Genomic DNA, 19,180 nt, shown 5'->3' with positions numbered 1-19,180 from the left:
ATACATACTAGGAGTGCAGTCCAAGTAATTCAATTCCCGAAGTCGAGTAGAAAAAATATGAAAAAACAAGAAGCTTTTCAGAACTTTTTTAATCATCCATAATTACATAACATAATTGGCGACAAAAGTTGGATTCTTTTTAGAGCTTGGTAGGGATAAATCTTCGGATCTAGAAATTCATTTCGGACAATTGAACCTTCTCAAACTGTTTCTTTTTGAGAACCAAAAATATTTGTGCCAAAATAATAGATGCCAAGAAGAGCAAAAGTCCTTGGACACGTAATGGATCTTGAAGTACAATTTCTCCATCCCCCTGACCAAATCCACCCACATTAGGATTGCTCATTACTGGTTGATCAAGTTTGATGGATTCTCCCTCTGAAACAAGAAGTTTTGGTCTTGGAGGGATAATATCAACCACTTGACATCCATCCGATGCATCCACTATGGTTATTTCGTATCCCCCTTTTTCTTTTCGTATGATTTTGCTTACTATACCCGACGCTGTAGCATTATAAACATTATTGTTACTCTTGCTTCCGTCGGGATAAATCTGACCCCGTCCCCTGTTGCTGCCTATGTATATGGGATATTTTAAGAAGTGCACATCTTTCTTAGTAGCAGGGTCCGGAGAAAGAATAGGAAATATGATTTCACTATATTTCTGACCAGGAACAGGACCTATCGCAAAAATATTTTTTTTAGTGGGACGATAGCTCTGAAAAGATAGATTGCTTATCTTTTCTTTAATCTTGGGCAAAATATGATCGAGAGGGGCTAATTCAAACCCCTCAGGTAAAATAAGAACAGTCGCTACGTTTAAAGCTCCTTTTTTGCCATTAGCAAGAACTTGTTTCAGTTGCAGATCATAAGGAATTCGAACAACTGCTTCAAATACAATATCAGGAAGTATCGCTTGTGGAACCTCGATATCCACGGGCTTATTGGCTAAATGGCAATTAGCACATACAATACGCCCGGTCACTTTTTGTGAATTTTCATAAACCTGCTGTGCAAAAATGGGATATGCATTTGAAATGGGTGCCCAAGTTATTATATATATCATGAGCAACACGGAAATAGATCGAGTAGTCTCTTCCTTTATCCAAGAAAAGGTATTTCTAGTTTGCATGGTCCAATCATTGATCCCAAAAATTTCTACAATAAAATTAGATAAGTCACTAGTATAGTTCCTTATCTATGATTATGCTATTTACTGAAATAATTTTACTGGAACATTGAAGGAAGCCCCCATATGGGTAGAAAGAATAAGTACAATTTTGAATGGGTTGCTTATGTACAAAGTAACAAGCATTATAATTGAATCGATCTATCATTTTTCAGTCATTCGTTGAATGATAAATGGCTACAAGTGACGGAGATACACGATTTAAATAGTGAAAGATCCAATATTTAAAAATGGTATCTAAAATGACTAGAAAAGTAGAAACAAGACCTGATATAGTTTGATCATTATGAGCAAATCCAAAATCTTTGTAGACAAAGCCAATCATTAGTTCCCAACCGTGTGGCGAATGGAATCCTATACATAAATCAGTGAATAAAAGAATAGAAAATGCTTTTATTGTGTCGCTTAAGTTATATAGGAATTCTTGAACCGCTTAGAATAACAAAAGAGATTATATTTGTCGAGAAATGAAAAAACATATTCATACGATTCTCATTGTGCATTTTGATCAATTGGATCGTTTCTTTGTAGATTCTGCGGTGAGCCTTTGGTAAATGTGTTTCCGGGTATTCCTTTATCATTTCGTCCAAGAAGGAGAGTTCTTCTAATTCTATGAATTTTTTTAGAATACTTTTTTCTTGAATATCATTCAAAAAATTTCAGAGTGTCTAGTATGCCACCAATTAGTAACCCAAGATTCCATAATTTTATTAAATGAGAGAGAGATCCACCAAGGTAAAAATACTATAAATGAAAGATATATACAGGAAATGAATGCTTTCTTTTTTGCCATTTTTTCTTCTGGAAATTTTTAAATAAACTCGCCTTATTTGTCGACTAAATACTACTATTTCTATCAAGTATCGGTTCTATTACATTAAAAGTTATAAAGCCCATGAATCTATTTCCTATTTTTTATTTGTGATTCAGTTATTTTTTATTTGTGATTCAGTAAAGTGGTTAGTCCTTGAATTTAAAAAGAATACAGAAAAACAATACCGAAATAATATAAGAAAGAGTACACTTTAAATTCGAAAAAAAAAAGCAATTTCGTTTTATTATTGTTTCTTGTTTGTTTGCGTTTAGCTCGAATGAGTGTTCTGAAGAAGCTTCAGTTAAGTTGTGCTATATAAAAAAGAGGATTCTTGAGTTTTCATTTTTTCCCTCTCGCTAAGAAAATTGTCATTCGTCAGTTCTTGTTTCAAAATACTTCAATTGGTACACGCAAGAAATAGGCCAATTCGGCATCTTTTTGCTCAATTTCTCGTAGAGTTAAATTCTCATCAGTACGAGTCAAGGGAATGGAACCCTGGCCTCTGATTTCCATATAACGGGCACGACGAGCATAAATACCCTCTTTAACTTCTATTTTGATGGACTGAATGTTCGGAGGAAGATGCGACTATTTTTTCCAGGAAATCCCCAACGAAAAATACACACTATTCCTTCTTTTATATTGAATCGATCATAACCACTACCTACATTCCACGAAATTGTGCACCACAAATAGGAACTAATAAAAAGACCTACGAACCTAAAAATTCTATCCTTATACAGTCTGATCACCAACTCATACTATACTAGATCTAGTTGCATTTTATTGGAATTGGGGAATAACCAAAAAAAATTTACTTTCATTGTTGTGATGTGAACTTTTAGGAGTAATTCATCGAATTGCCTATATCTAAACTAAAATACGAACATCCCTTTCATATGATATCTTATAGATATCCACATACATATATTGACTTTACATTTCAGAAATTCATCCCGATATCGATCCATTTGAAAATAGCTCTAATTCAGTTACTCATATATCATGTTTACACATTCATATGAGCTTATGCTCGGAAGAAGCCACACGTTATACCATATTCTAATAAATAGATATCCATGCTATGATTCACGTAAGTCTTGAAAAAAAAAAGAAAGATAAGATTTTACCCCATCGTATTTAAAAATTTTTGTTTTTTTGAACATGAAGAGATAAAGAAACCATTGCAATTGCCGGAAAAACTAAGCCCACTAAAGGCACGAAAATAAAGGGTAAGGTGTTAAGAATTGTCATAGAATGGATACCTTGATTTAATATTTGATTTGTACCTGTTATTTATTGTTATATTAATCTTTTAATCTGTTATAAAGATATCTTATAATTCATATAATAATTATACTATTATACTGAGTATACCTGAGTGAGTATATACACTAATTAACATTAATTATTAATAAAGGGTACATAATATATATATACTAAATAATATATATATATACTAAGATGTAATAAAATAAGATAATAAAATAAGGATATAATAAGGAGTCTATAATATAAGAGTCTATAGACTAATATATATATATATATATTTAATATATATTAAAAAATATTTAATATATATATATATATATAAAAGAAAATATTATAAGTCTCTAAAGTATATAATAGACTAGAATATACTAAATACGTATATAATATAATTAATGTAAATCAAAAGTGTAAATATGTAAATAAAATAAGTAAATAAATGGGCTTATTCATCTTTCTACATGCAATATATGTATGATAATTCACTTTTTTATTATGTTCATTATTTATTTTGATTATTCTTCATTTTGTTTTTCCGTTCGCAAAAAAATTCGTTATAATACGATCCGACAAAAGAGATTCTTAGTAAAATCAGGGGTTCTTGAGGATATAGAAAGATGCAGGACCCCCTCACCCAATTTCATGGACGAAAGAGACAAAATTTGCTTTTTTTATTTTGTTTGATAGAGATTTCCTGACCTGATTAGTAATCAAGGCTATCGATAAAAAAAGTATCCGCATGATTCTTTTTCCAATTTAATCTTATGTTACCAAAGAAAAATCCATTCTTGGAATTTTGACTTTGGTTCCTATAAACTAAATAACTACTTGGTTACCACAAAACAAGTAATAAATTTAAAACAAGTAATAAATTTTTGAATTTATTAAATTTAATAATTTATTAAATATTAAATGTTAAATTAAGGATAAAATTAAGGATAAGGATATATGGCTCTCCTTAATTTTATTTTTGATTTCATTTTTTGATTCAATGGAAAGAAAACATGGAGCTGAAATAACTCACTCAGAACACCTTTTAAAGGATTACGTGGTACGATTGGATTGAATAAGCCTTTATGGAATAAATATTTAGCCACTTGTGCACCCTCAGGTACTGTCTCATTCAATGTTTGTTCAATTACTCTTTTACCCGCAAATGCAACGTAGGCATTTGGTTCAGCAATAATGATATCTCCCAACATACCAAAAATAGCTGTCACCCCCCCTGTAGTAGGAGATGAAAGGATTGATACATAGAATAACTTATTATTTGATTGATAATAATATAAAGCAGGAGATATTTTAGCCATTTGCATCAAGCTCAAACTTCCTTCTTACATACGTGCTCCTCCAGAAGCACACACTAGAATAAGAGGTAAAAATTTATTGGTAGCATGTTCGATCAAATGTGTGATTTTCTCGCCCACTACGATCCTATACGCCCTATAAACTGAAAATCCATAACTCCGATTGCTACAGGAATACCATTTAGTCGACCTATGCCTATTTGAACAGCAATAGTTAATCCTGTCATTCTTTGATTAAAATCAATACGATCTTTATAAGGTTCCTCCCGCGAGTGAAATTTTATGGGATCCCTAGAGACCATGTCTTCATTCAGAGGCTCCTAAGTACCTGGATCAACCGAACTTTCGATTCTATATGAACTAGTCATTTTCAAATGACGTCCACAATGTTCACAAATATTCATCTGAAATTTAAAAAATTTCTTATAATTTAATCCATAACAATTTTTGCATTTCACCCACAAATATTTGTATTTTTTAGTTATCTCTAAATCACTTTTTCTGACTCTTATTTGTATTTGATTTAGAGAAAACGATAAATCATTTTTTCTTTCTCTTATTTCAGCTAGAGCTTTCTTTAATTTGTTTTCTTTTAAAATTTTATTTAATTTTAATTTGTTTTCTTTTAGTTGAGTTAGAGCTCTCTTTAAATCCCTTTTTCTTTTCTTATTTTAGTTAGAGCTCTCTCGAACTCTCTTTTTCTTAGAGTTTTTGCACTATCATCCGTACTGGTTCATATACTGGAACTCCCGCTTTTACTACTCTTATTGCTTTCGCCACGAATGTAACTATAAATGTAACTGTCATTGGAATTGACACCACTGCTTAAAATATAATGATCAGTACTGATTTGAGAACGAAGATAACTGTCAATGCAACTAGTAATGTGATTATTCCAACTATATTTAGTATCATACATGTAACGATAATAGTGAGGATCGTCACTCTTAGATATATTATTCGGATAACTATAAAAAGAACTTTTTGGTGCACTTAGAAAAGAACGATTGGTGTCAGTCTCAAAATTCAATTTTCAATATCAAAATATACGGAGTAATGGTCCCTATTACTATCCCTAAAGAAAAAAGTTTGATCAGATATGAAATTTCGAATGTACCTCTTGATGCCGACTAAATGATCAACATTACTGTAACTATAATTGTTACTCTCAATTCCATTAGGAATTTTTTTATTCATATGATTTATAATCGGATCTTTATTTACACTGGTATTTTCATTTTCAATAGGACCACCAAAACTATCCATTGATTTACTTAACCCACACCTGTATTCTAACCCCCTCCTAAACAACATTGAATCGAACCGACATTTTTCCATAGATCTTTCTTGCCCCTATTTACATGAAAATACAATAAATGAATAGTCATTTGATAAAAATCATTTGAATATTCCGTTTAGAATTTAGAATCAGAATAAGCATATAAATCCAATCGCTAGGATTATTAACTAATAACAAGTAGATACTGAAAAAAAAAGTGATTATCCCTTACGAGACTCCGAAGTATCTCTTCTCTATATATGATAAAATAAAAATAGGATGAAACCTTTTTCAATTATTTTGAATTGAAATTTTTTTTATTATAAATAGCAAATAACAGGTTCCTCCATGTTGTGTCAAATTCACATCGAAAAAAGAAAAAGTTGTTTTCTCGTACGAATATGAAGAACCTTTTTTCGTAAAATCTTGCCTACTAATAAGTTTCTATTCCAACATAGAATGAAAAGGACAATATACAGGATGGGTAGAAGAAATTGTTGATACTTGACTCGATCCATGATCCGAAATGGCAAGATATTATAATATATAAAATAAAAATATAATTTTAAAAATGATAATTAAAATATATAATATAAAAAATACAAAAATACACCAATCCTAAGGATCCATAGGATTAATTGTGGATCCAACACGACAATAGAAACGTTTAAGTTGTTTCGCCATATATTTTGTATTTAAGATCTTATCTTGTATATCTAGATAGGTCTGTATCTATCAAAAATTGACAAAGTCTTTGTATTCAACTCAATCCTTTTACTAAAAGATTGGGCCAAGTTTAATTTCAATTACAATTAAGAGAACGAATAGTAAGCAATTACTGGATTACAAAGTATCCATTGCTTCGAATTCAAATTTGATCTCCTTCCATACTTCACAAGCAGTAGCTAGTTCAGGACTCCATTTACTAGTCTCACGGATAATTTCATTACCCTCACGAGCAAGATCACGTCCCTCATTACGAGCTTGTACACTGCTTCTAGAGCTACTCGATTAGCTACGGCACCGTGTACATTTCCCTAAGGGTGTCCTAAAGTTCCTCCGCCAAACTATAGTATGGAATCATCTCCAAAGATCTCGGTTAGAGCGAGCATATGCCAAACATGAATACCCCCTGAAGCCACAGGGATAACACTTGGTAGAGAGACCCAATCTTGCGTGAAATAAATACCCTGGCTTTGATCTTTTTCAATAAAATCATCCCATAGTAAATCAAGAAAGCCTAAAGTGATGTCTCTTTCCCCTTCAAGTTTACCTACTACAGTACCAGCGTGAATATGATCTCCACCAGACAGACGTAACACTTTAGCTACTACACGAAAGTGCATACCATGATTTTTCTATCTATCAATACCTGCATGCATTGCACGGTGGATGTGAAGAAGTAGACCATTATCTCGGCAATAATGAGCCAAGCTAATATTTGCAGTGAATCCCCCTGTTAAGTAATCATGCATTACAATAGGAACTCCCAATTCTCTAGCAAATACAGCCCTTTTCATCATGTCTTCGCATGTACCTGCAGTAGCATTCAAGTAATGCCCTTTGATTTCACCTGTTTCAGCCTGTGCTTTATAAATGGCTTTGGCATAAAATAAGAAACGGTCTCTCCAACGCATAAATGGTTGGGAATTCACGTTCTCATCATCTTTGGTAAAATCAAGTCCACCATGAAGACATTCATAAACTACTATACCGTAATTAGGTTTAATAGTACATCCCAACAGAGGGCGACCATACTTGTTCAATTTATCTCTTTCAACCTGGATGCCATGAGGCGGTCCTTGGAAAGTTTTAGTATAAGAAGTAGGGATTCGTAAATCCTCCAAACGTAGAGCGCGCAGGGCCTTGAACCCAAAAACATTACCCATAATGGAAGTAAACATGTTAGTAACAGAACCTTCTTCAAAAAGGTCTTAGGGGTAAGCTACATAAGTAATATATTGATTTTCTTCTCCAGCAACGGGCCCAAGGCCGTAGCATCGACCTTTGTAACTATCAAGACTGGTAAGCCCGTCGGTCCGTATAGTTGTCCATGTACCAGTAGAAGATTTAGCAGCTACCGCGGCCCCTGCTTCCTCAGGCGGAACTCCAGGTTGAGGAGTTACTCGAAACGCTGCCAAGATATCAGTATCTTTGGTTTCATAGTCAGGAGTGTAATAAGTCAATTTATAATCTTTAACACCGGCTTTGAATCCAACAGTTGCTTTAGTCTCTATTTGTGGTGACATAAGTCTCTCCCTACAACTCATGAATTAAGAATTCTCGCAATACCAAGGTCTACTTGACATGAATTAGGAGTTAATGAAACCTTTCATAGGAATCTTTCACAAAATTATCAACTAATTAGAACGGTTTGTTATTAGATCGTGGTATTTGATTTGCCAAATACATCATTATTGTATACTCTTTCATATGTATGGCGCAACCCGCTCTTTGTTTTTCAAAGTTTCTAATCTCTTACTTTTTTTTTAAAATTTGCTTTTGACAGTAATATATGTTGTATATGTAAATCCCATATGTAAAAATATGCAGAATTCATTCATGAATAGAAAGAAAAGGTATAGGTATAAAAAATAAAAATAATATTAATATAATAAATAATATAAAACAATATAATAAATATATAATAAATAATAGGCTAGGCATAAATCAATATGCTGAAATAGGAAATAGGACATGAAATAAGGGCTGATGAGATAGAAAAAAGGAATCATAAATAGAATAGAGTTCGGGTTCGAATTCCATAGATAATATGGTTCGTATTGTCTATAATGATAGGCAAATGAAAGACTTTCTCAAGATTTTTATTCATCTACTTGATATTTTGAAAATGGATTTTGGTTGAACTTGAAAATTCACTCATTAAAATTGAATATGAATAAGTAAACAATTGGATTGCATTCGGTGAATTAATCGATTAACTTAACTTGCTATCGAACATTTATTTTTGATTTTAATAATTTTCACAAAAAATTTCGACATCTTTTTATTTTATTATAAGAATCTTTTTATTTTATTATGAGAATCAATCCGACTACTTGTGGTCCTGGAGTTCCCCCGCTTGAAAAAAACAACCTAGGGCGTATTGCTTAAATCATTGGTCCGCTATTGGATGTAGCTTTTCCACCGATCAAGATGCCTAATATTTACAACGCTTTGGTAGTTAAGGGCCAAGATACTGTTGGTCAAAAAATTAATGTGACTTGTGAAGTACAGCAATTATTAGGAAATAATCGAGTTAGGGCGGTAGCTATGAGTGCTACAGATGGTCTAACGAGATGAATGGAAGTGATTGACAAAGGAGCTCCTCTAAGTGTTCCAGTCGGTGGAGCGACACTAGGATAAATTTTCAACGTGCTTGGAAAGCCCGTTGATAATTTAGGTCATGTAGATACTCGGACAACATCTCTTATTTGATGGAATTTGGTGTAGGTTTATGTTGTTGTACCCTAGACCACAATCATTCAAGGTGTTAGTCAAGAATGATTGTCGTTGGTTCTTGGTTCTTGATTTTGTTTTTTGTTTTGGGTTTGTTAAGGTTTTGTTTCTAGTTTTAATGGAGGTTTAGGGTTCTTGAGAAGGTTGTTAGCTTTTGGGAAGAAGAAGAAAACAAATGTAGTAGTTGAGAGAGAGAGAGAGAGAGGGAGAGAGAGAGCCAAAATTGTTGTTTTTCAAAATTTTTTGAATATTACTTCCTCAACTTTTTTCATTGCAATTTTCATACTTTTAAATACATCAAAAAGACAATAAGAAATGCTGCCATATTGGGCAATAAATACAAAAGCATTAAAAGTAACCAACCAAGCCAAACTACCTAACCTAACTCTAATCAATGTGCTGGGCATGCAAGAAACCTTCTTTAATGGGCAGTTCAGCATGTCTGAGGCATTTGAATTTGAAAACCAGCTCCATTTGACTTGAAAATTGGAAGGAAGCTTTTTTGAATATTGAACTATGTTCTAGCCAAAAATCAGATAAAAAAAAGTCCATTTACCCATTCAAAAATAATCAAACCCGAGGCAGTTTTGTCCAGATTTCTGGGCAACAAAACTGCATAAGGGTCAGATTGTTTAGGGCTTAACTCAGCCTTCCCAGCTCCAAATTGGGCCATTCTTTTAGTTGTTGCTTCCTCTACGTTTCTAGTTTATTATATCCAAAATTCAGATCCAAATCCCAAACCTTCATCAAACGGCATCCAAGGAAGTGGACTTATGTTGCTGGAAATATAATTCCAGCAACTTGACAAAAAAGGCCCTAAGCTATAGTTAATGAGCCTAGGGTATTATAAAAAAGATATTGTTCTTAAACATTACAACATAAAATAAAATGCATAAACATAAATAATGTTTGGTCTTTGATGTTGCAAAACAAAGAGTGCAAGTGTAACCGAACTACCTTGCACATTGTAGCAAGATCACCACATTTCAACACTATTCATAGACCTATGCCTGCCTTTATACAGTTAGATACAAAATTATCGATTTTTGAAATAGGAATTAAAGTAGTAGGTTTTTTAGCCTCTTATTGCCGTGGAGGAAATATAGGACTATTCGGGGGAGTGGGAGTGGGCAAAACAGTACTCATTATGGAATTGATCAACAACATTGCCAAAGCTCATGAGGTCGTATCCGTATTTGGCAGAGTAGTGAACGTACCCGTGAAGGCAATGATCTTTACATGGAATTGAAAGAATCTGGAGTAATTAATGAAAAAAATATTTCAGAATCAAAAGTAGCTCTAGTCTATGGTCAGATGAACGAACCACCGGGAGCGCGTATGAAAATTGGTTTAACTGCCCTAGCTATGGTGGAATATTTTTGAGATGTTGATGAACAAGACGTACTTCTATTTATTGACAATATCTTTCATTTTGTCCAAGCAGGATCTGAAGTATCGGTCTTGTTGAGTAGAATGCCCTCCGCTGTGGGATATTAACCCACTCTTAGTACCGAAATGGGTTCTTTACAAGAAAGAATTACTTCTACCAAAGAGGGGTCCATAACTTCTATTCAAGCAGTTTATGTACCCGCGGACAATTTGACCTATTGTGCTCCGGCCACAACATTTGCACATTTAGATGCTACTACCATACTATCAAGAGGATTGGCTACCAAAGGTATCTATCTAGTAGTAGATCCTTTAGATTCAACGTCAACTATGCTCCAACCTTGGATTGTTGGTGAAGAACATTATGAAATTGCACAAAGAGTTAAACAAACTTTACAATGTTACAAAGAACTTCAGGACATTATAGCTATCCTTGGGTTGGATGAATTATCCGAAGAAGATCGTTTAACCGTAGCAAGAGCACGAAAAATTTTACCTAGCAGAAGTATTTACCGGTTCACCAGGAAAATATGTTGGTCTAGTAGAAACAATTAGAGGATTTAAATTGATCCTTTCTGGCGAATTAGATGGTCTCCCTGAACAGGCTTTTTATTTGGTAGGTAACATCGATGAAGCTACTGCGAAGGCTACGAACTTAGAAACAGAGAGCAAATTGAAGAAATGACCTTAAATCTATACGGACCCCGAATCAAATTGTTTGGGATTTGGAAGTGAAAGAAATAATTTTATCTACTAATAGTGGAGAAATCGGCATATTACCAAACCACGCGCCTATTGTCACAGCTGTAGATATCGGTATTTTGAGAATACGCCTTAACGACCAATGGTTAATGATGGTTTTGATGGGTGGTTTTGCTAGAATAGGCAATAATGACATCACTGTTTTAGTAAATTATGCAGAGAAAGGTAGTGACATTGATCCACAAGAAGCTCAACAAACTCTTGAAATAGTGGAAGCTAACTTGGGGAAAGCTGAAGGCAAGAGACAAACAATTGAAGCAAATCTCACTCTTAGACGAGCTAGGACACGAGTAGAGGCTATCAATGTGATATCATAACTAGGTGGTGGGTCTGAATAAGCAGAATAAAGTGTATAAACAGAACTTCTGTTTATACTCCTTATTTTATTTTGTTTGCTTATGCCGATTGAAATTGAATAAGAATCAAATATAATCAAGTAGAATCGACTTCTAGTGAAACAAAAAAATATTTAATTCAAAAATAAATAGATAAACAGAGTAGGATGAAAAAGATACAAAATCAATAAAAGAGCATGAGTAGAAAAATGTATTAGAGACTATTCATGCTGGTATCGAATAAGTTCTACCTACTATTGGATTTGAACCAATGACTCCCGCCGTATGAAAGCAATACTCTAACCACTGAGTTAAGTAGGTCATTTATCATCACAAAGAGAAACAAGTGTGACCTATCACATCGATAGATTATAAATGGAATATTTTTTATAAGCAATACTAATCAAACAAATCAAAGAGATATGATGTTGGATCATGTAATATTCATCTTGATAAGAAATTATCTACTTGATAAAATATGTATCATAAGCATAAGGGCTATAGCTTAGTTAGGTAGAGCACCTTGTTTACATGCGTGCCAATGTTTTTCAGAGGAGTCCATCATGGAATCAAAAGATTTGATCTTACTGAAAAATGGATGTCTTACTCTATGACGTTTAGGGAACACAATAAGAGAACAATAGCCAGACAAATGGTTTGGTTCGATTCGGATTCGGGCGCCCATGTAGGCGCCAATATAGAACCCATCATTAAGTTGAGATTGTGATAAGGTGAATACCGTGTTTATTCAATGCTAGGCATAATGAGTATAAGGACCTCAAAAAAATTCTCTTTTCGTTCTATCTTATGAAATTTATGGTGTATGAAGTTTCATATTTGATTCAAACAGGGCGATAGAGACTCCATTTAACTTAAGTTGATCTAGGCCAGAAGCAGACCTATGTCAGAATAACCCTTCTTTGAAACACTTTGGTAGTGCTCCCGGATTGGAATTCACATAATGAATTGGAGCACATGGAGCCATCTTTTTATCTTTCTGTCATTCAAAAAATATGGTAGACTAATCGATATTTATATCGGTTAACGAAAGAGCCCAATGCATAAAAATGCATGTTGTGTCTTTGAAACATTTCAAATCATTTTGATAATAATAAGTTTGATTTGTTTTACCGAGAAGGTCTACGGTTCGAGTCCGTATAGCCCTATAAACCTAAAACCTATAATTTTAATTATAATATAAAAAAGAAAAAAAATTAATATTTATAGAATATTAAAATATTAATAATTTTGAATAATTTATATAATATTCTATATTCTAATTTAGAATTAATTCTAATTTAGAATTTTATTTATAATATAGAATAGAAATATAGAAAGAATTAAAAAAAAAAAAGAATTTTGAAGTCCTTTTCTTTAATTCTTTAGATTTAGTTAGATTGAGAGATAATCTAATCAGATTATCTGAAGAGAGGTGAAACAAAGAGAGGTTTATTTGTATAAGAGCAATATAAACAAATATGTATTCTATCATTATCGAAATAAATGTAATAGGTAATAGAAATAAAATGGAATTAGAATTATAGTTTACAATGGCTGTGGATAATCTCGAAATGAGACATATACCACAGCACTAAACAATTATAGATGACTTGACAATTAATTTCAATTCAGATCAATTAATTCGGTATATTTTCCACATTATTAATAGGAGTACATTTATGTTTTTGCTTTACGGATATGATATTTTCTGGGCATTTCTAATAATATCAAGTGTTATTCCTATTTTGGCATTTCTAATTTTCGGAGTTTTAGCCCCGATTAGCAAAGGACTCAAAAAACTTTCGAGTTATGAATCGGGAATAGAACCAATGGGGGATGCTTTGTTACAATTTCAAATCTGTTATTATATGTTTGCTCTCATTTTTGTTGTTTTTGATGTTGAAACGGTTTTTCTTTATCCATGGGCAATGAGTTTTGATGTATTGGGGGGATCCGTATTTATAGAAGCTTTAATTTTCGTGCTTATCCTAATTGTTGGTTCAATTTATGCATGGCGAAAAGGAGCTTTGGAATGGCCTTAGCTCTTGAATATTCATTAGACAATAAATAAAAAAAAGAAAAAACAAAATTGAAACAGTTATGAATTCCATTATTGAGTTTCCTTTCCTTGATCGAGCAATCCAAAATTCAGTTATTTCAACTACATCGTGATCTTTCAAATTAGTCAAGACTCTCCGGTTTATGGCCGCTTCTCTATGGTACCAGTTGTTGCTTTATTGAATTTGCCTCATTAATAGGATCGCGATTCGACTTTGATCGTTATGGACTGGTGCCAAGATCTAGTCCTAGACAGGCAGACCTAATTTGAACAGCGGGTACAGTAACAATGAAAATGGCCCCTTCCTTAGTGAGATTATATGAACAAATGCCTGAACCGAAATATGTTATTACTATGGGAGCATGTACAATAATAGGGGGGATGTTTAGTACCGATTCTTATAGTACTATTCGGGGGGTCGATAAGCTAATTCTCATAGATGTCTATTTGCCCGGCTGTCCACCTAAACCAGAGGCCGTTATAGATACTATAACAAAACTTCGGAAGAAAATATCTCGAGAAATCTATGAAGATCGAATTAGATCTCAATAGGTGAATAGGTGTTTTACTACCAGCCACAAGTTTCGTGTTGGACGCAGTACTCATACGGGAAATTATAATAAAGGATTACTCTATCAACCACCATCTACTTTAGAGATCCACCTTAAAACATTTTTCAAATACAAAGGTTCAATATCTTCCCACAAATTAGTGAATTAGGCAGGAGCTTTTTTTTTTTTTTTGTACAGATACAGAATAGCAAACAGCAAGCCAATCTTCATAAATTTCATTGTAATCGTAAATGTCAAATATTTATAATACTTATACAAATAAACTACTTATACAATACAAATAAAATACAATACAAATAAACATACGAGAGAGATAAAAAAGATGCAGGGTTATTTGTCTGCTTGGTTGGTTAAACATGGGCTAGTTCATAGATCCTTGGGCTTCGATTACCAAGGAATAGAGACTTTACAAATAAAGCCCGAGGATTGGCATTCCATTGCTATCATTTTATATGTATATGGTTACAATTATCTATGCTCCCAATGTGCCTATGATGTAGCACCAAGTGGACTGTTAGCCAGTGTGTATCATCTTACTCGAATAGGGTATGGTATAGATCAGCCGGAAGAAGTATGCAAAAAAGTATTTGCCCCAAGGAGGAATCCTAGAATTCCGTTTGTTTTCTGGGTTTGGAAAAGTGCGGGTTTTCAAAAAAGGAAATCTTATGATATGTTGGGAATCTCTTATAATAATCATCCACGTCTAAAATGTATCTTATTGCCAGAAAGTTGGATAGGATGGCCTTTACATAAGGATTATATTGCCCCTAATTTTTATGAACTACAAGATGCTCATTGAATAATCAGAAACTCATCTTCACTTCTACAACTCCAGATATTCAAAGAATATTTGTACGTTTTTTTTTATAGATCAAAGAGCTGAAGTTTCATTCATTTCATATATTATGTATAAGTTAAAAAAAGGATATGCTAAAAAAAATAAATCCTAAATAGAAAAAGTAATAAATAAAAAAACAATTAAATTATAGGGATTCAGTACGATTTTCAAATTTTGAAAGATACTTTTTCCACATGAGCTGAGCTGAGTCAATAGGATGAAATAGTTAATGATGCAGAACTATGTACCACGCACATCACTTAGATGGATTCCAGAAAGTAACAACCCAGAAAGTAACAACATAGGGGGAAATGGGGAAATAGAATATGAAAAGAAAATCGAAAGAAATGAATGCAAAGGGATCAGATTCTATTTGTATTATATCTGAAATGAATCTTGGCTATTCATACCCCTCAACTCCCCTTGTAATATAGAAGAAGTAGTACCATTCTTTGGGAACGAGAGGAGACACAGTATGAACAAATAAATAAAAAGACGAGGAAACAAAATCTATTTGTTTCTTTAGATACGCTTTACTCATCTATAAATACCCATCTATAAATATTCTCTATTTCTTAAATAGAAGGGGTATCTCTCCAGCCCGCTTAGATGGATAAACATGTATCATGATCTATACTATTAATTAATGAATATGTATGTCAACCAATTTGTAGAATCGATCTCATACAAACAATCCATGTGCCAAGAACTAGATTTGAACTGGTGACACGAGGATTTTCAGTCCTCTGCTCTACCAGCTGAGCTATCCCGACCATTCACGACGCACCATCCTCATTTTAATAGATGACTTGGGTCTATGTCAATTAAAAAGACAAAAAGGGGAGTACAAAGTCTTATCTAGGCCTTGGTGGAATTTCTTAGATCTTTAAAAAAAAAAAAGAAGACTTTGTAAGTTTCAGTATAGTACGAGCGATAATATGATCATTCCAATTTATAATCGGGGTTACTTTCTCAACGATGTTCATTTGTACATGTATTATATATATCACAATGCTTGTGAAAATAAAAAAAATTAATGAATGAGAAACATAACAAATTTTGAACCACTAATGAAATGAGAGTATAGGATAAAAATTAGGGAATCAAATGGGCCTTTTTGGGGATAGAGGGACTTGAACCCTCAGGATTTCTAAAGCAGATGGATTTTCCTCTTACTATAAATTTCATTGTTGTCGATATTAACATGTAGAATGGGACTCTATCTTTATTCTCATCTGATTAATCAATTTTTCAAAAGATCTATTAGAATACGATGGAGTAAATGATTTGATCAATGAATATTCCATTTTTTTTTACTTGGAATCGATTCACAGCAATTCTTTCATTTTTCATATAAACATATATATATATATATATATAAAAGATTCGGATCATCATTAATCATTTGCCTTGGAGATAGTATTTCAGTACGTATACGTATATAATAGTATTTCAGTCGATATACGTATATATAGGTTTATTCTTCATCCTTTCTGGAGTTTCAATGAAGGATTCCTTTACTAATGCATCGCAGCCAACTCCATTTGTTAGAACAGCTTCCATTGAGTCTCTGCACCTATCCTTTTTTATTATCACTTTATGAATCCTTGTTTGTTTTCAGAAAACAGGATTTGGCTTAGGATTGCCCATTTATAATTCCAGGGTTTCTCTGAATTTGAAAGTTATCACTTGGTAGGTTTCCATACCAAGGCTCAATCCAATTAAGTCCGTAGCATCTACCAATTTTGCCATATCCCACCTTTTTTTTTTTATTAGGGTCTTGATGCCACTCTTCTTTATTCGCCGTAACCGTTGAATTCATTAGATAGCAGTTCCATATTGAAAGGCGTTTTCTCCTAATTTGGATTTATTGTCTATCTTCTTTCATCTCTATCGGATACTCATATTTGGTCCAATCAGAAAAGTTTCTATCAGTTATGTATTCGAAATTAAATTCAATATACAATATATATGGATATATACCACACATATATTATGTATATTTATTATACATAAATATATATGTGGTATATGTATAAGCTAACATGCTATGCCCCTAATTCTATCATTTTTAGAGTGTAATTTTGAATACTTGAACGGTCGATTCTTTTTTTTTTTTTTTTTTTTTTGTTTTAGCTTTCACCTTTCCTAATGAAAACACCGGAATGTTTCATTATGATCTGGATTGCATTTATATAGATTGGATTGCACTTTTCTTTTTCATTTTTTTCTTCCTTTTCCCCTTTTCTTAGGGCAGACCTTCTATAACAATAACATAAATAACATTAAAAAAAGAACTAAAAAGGAAATTTTTTATTATAATATTTTTAATCTTTTTTATATTATAAACATTAATATTATAATATTCAAAAATAATTACAAAGTCATTTTTTAATTCACAAAAAAAACTCTTACTCTCTAATGAAGATATTGATTATTGATAAACATATAGTTGATAAAAAAATCGAAATTATATAGTGCTATAGTCATTGTTATGTTAATTGCTATGTTTTATAATATTCAAATATCCAATATTTCTTTGAACTTCTATTCTATATTCTTCTCTCCAGTCATATGAATTATGAACAGTTAATAGCTAAGATCCCAGTAGTTTACTAAATTCCTATGCATGTACAATTTATGTTATGTGAGCCCGCTTAGCTAAGAGGTTAGAGTATCGCATTTGTAATGTGATGGTCATCGGTTCGATTCCGATAGCTAGCTTTTCTCCATTTGTTTCATTTTTTTTATAACAAAATCGATAATAAGAATATTGAGATAATAAGAATATTGAAAAGGCTTCTTACCCTTTTACCTTACCAAGGGTCACCGATCTATTATCTCTCTATTGTCTCATAGACTCCCAATTATAAAAAAAAAACTAGAATTTCGATCTCTGTAAAACAAATCAATCAAGAAAAGAACCATTTATTTATATATTGCTTATTTATTATATTGCTTATTTATATTTTTTTATAAAATATATTATAAAATATATTATTGTATTGTATAAAAATTATACACAATAATAAATAATATTTATATATACAATACAATATGGTCCGGATATTGATACAATTCATCTAATTATTCTTTGTAGTCCAAGACTTCAGTAAATTTCACTTCATTTATCATTTAGTTTACTTTTAATTTCATTTAGGTTTATGAAATTTCAATAAAATAAGGAGTCTTTATGTCGCATTGCGGAGGACCTCGTTTCAAAAAAATATGTCATCTGGGGGCTTTATGGGACTAACTAGTCAAAAACCTCGAGCCGAAAGCGATCTTAGAAACCAATCGCGCACCGGTAAAAAATCCCAATATCGTATTCGTTTGGAAGAAAAACAAAAATTGCGCTTTCATTATGGTCTTACAGAACAACAATTACTTAAATACGTTCGTATCAACGGAAAAGCCAAAGGGTCAACGGGTCAGGTTTTACTACAATTACTTCAAATGCATTTAGATAACATACTTTTTCGATTGGGTATGGCTTCAACTATTCCCCAAGCCCACCAATTGGTTAACCATAGACATATTTTAGTTAATGGTCATATAGTAGATATACCAAGTTATCGCTGCAAACCCCGAGATATTATTACAGTAAGGGATGACCAAAAATCTAGGACTTTGGTTCAAAATTATCTTGATTCAGCCTCCCCTGAGGAATTGCCAAAACATTTAACGCTTCACCCATTTCAATATAAAGGATTAATCAATCAAATAATAGAGACTAAATGGGTCTGTTTGAAAATAAATGAATTGCTAGTTGTAGAATATTATTCTCGTCATACTTAAATCGAACTAAAATAACAAGAACAGGGGTTCGAACACCCCCCTACTATGTAAAAAGACTCGAGGTAAGGGGTTTTGATTCGGGATTTTTCTCCCATTCATGTATCAAAGAT

The 19,180-nt window shown here is 32.6% G+C and overlaps 3 protein-coding genes, 1 non-coding gene and 3 pseudogenes across 4 annotated transcripts; 2 read left to right on the top strand and 5 right to left on the bottom strand.

The window, feature by feature from the left end:
* Positions 1 to 57: 57 nt before the first annotated feature.
* Positions 58 to 2,974, bottom strand: LOC125419482 (cytochrome f). The gene is given in 4 exon segments (XM_060812946.1): positions 58 to 1,133; positions 2,398 to 2,575; positions 2,578 to 2,667; positions 2,944 to 2,974. Coding segments are annotated over 4 exon segments (1,263 nt in total). The 3' UTR covers positions 58 to 169.
* A 1,287-nt stretch (positions 2,975 to 4,261) lies between these two features.
* Positions 4,262 to 4,881, bottom strand: LOC132799820 (acetyl-coenzyme A carboxylase carboxyl transferase subunit beta, chloroplastic-like; annotated as a pseudogene).
* On the bottom strand, positions 4,814 to 5,966 carry LOC125419691 (acetyl-coenzyme A carboxylase carboxyl transferase subunit beta, chloroplastic-like; annotated as a pseudogene).
* A 698-nt stretch (positions 5,967 to 6,664) lies between these two features.
* On the bottom strand, positions 6,665 to 8,203 carry LOC125419690 (ribulose bisphosphate carboxylase large chain-like; annotated as a pseudogene).
* Positions 8,204 to 8,897: 694 nt separating this feature from the next.
* LOC125419248 (ATP synthase subunit beta, chloroplastic) lies at positions 8,898 to 11,785 on the top strand. Its single transcript, XM_060812945.1, is given in 5 exon segments — positions 8,898 to 9,288; positions 10,310 to 10,522; positions 10,525 to 11,194; positions 11,196 to 11,374; positions 11,436 to 11,785. Coding segments are annotated over 5 exon segments (1,803 nt in total).
* A 4,187-nt stretch (positions 11,786 to 15,972) lies between these two features.
* On the bottom strand, positions 15,973 to 16,045 carry TRNAF-GAA (transfer RNA phenylalanine (anticodon GAA)). Its single transcript has one exon. It is a non-coding gene; the product is annotated as a tRNA-Phe (tRNA).
* A 2,455-nt stretch (positions 16,046 to 18,500) lies between these two features.
* Positions 18,501 to 19,070, top strand: LOC125419463 (small ribosomal subunit protein uS4c). The gene has a single exon (XM_048465538.2). It carries the CDS (start codon positions 18,501 to 18,503, stop codon positions 19,068 to 19,070), a length of 570 nt encoding a protein of 189 aa, XP_048321495.2.
* The last annotated feature ends 110 nt before the right edge of the window (positions 19,071 to 19,180 follow it).

This window comes from Ziziphus jujuba, chromosome 11 (assembly GCF_031755915.1).
Source record: "Ziziphus jujuba cultivar Dongzao chromosome 11, ASM3175591v1".
NCBI classification, from domain to species: domain Eukaryota; kingdom Viridiplantae; phylum Streptophyta; class Magnoliopsida; order Rosales; family Rhamnaceae; genus Ziziphus; species Ziziphus jujuba.
This window is presented reverse-complemented; position numbering and strand designations above follow the sequence as displayed.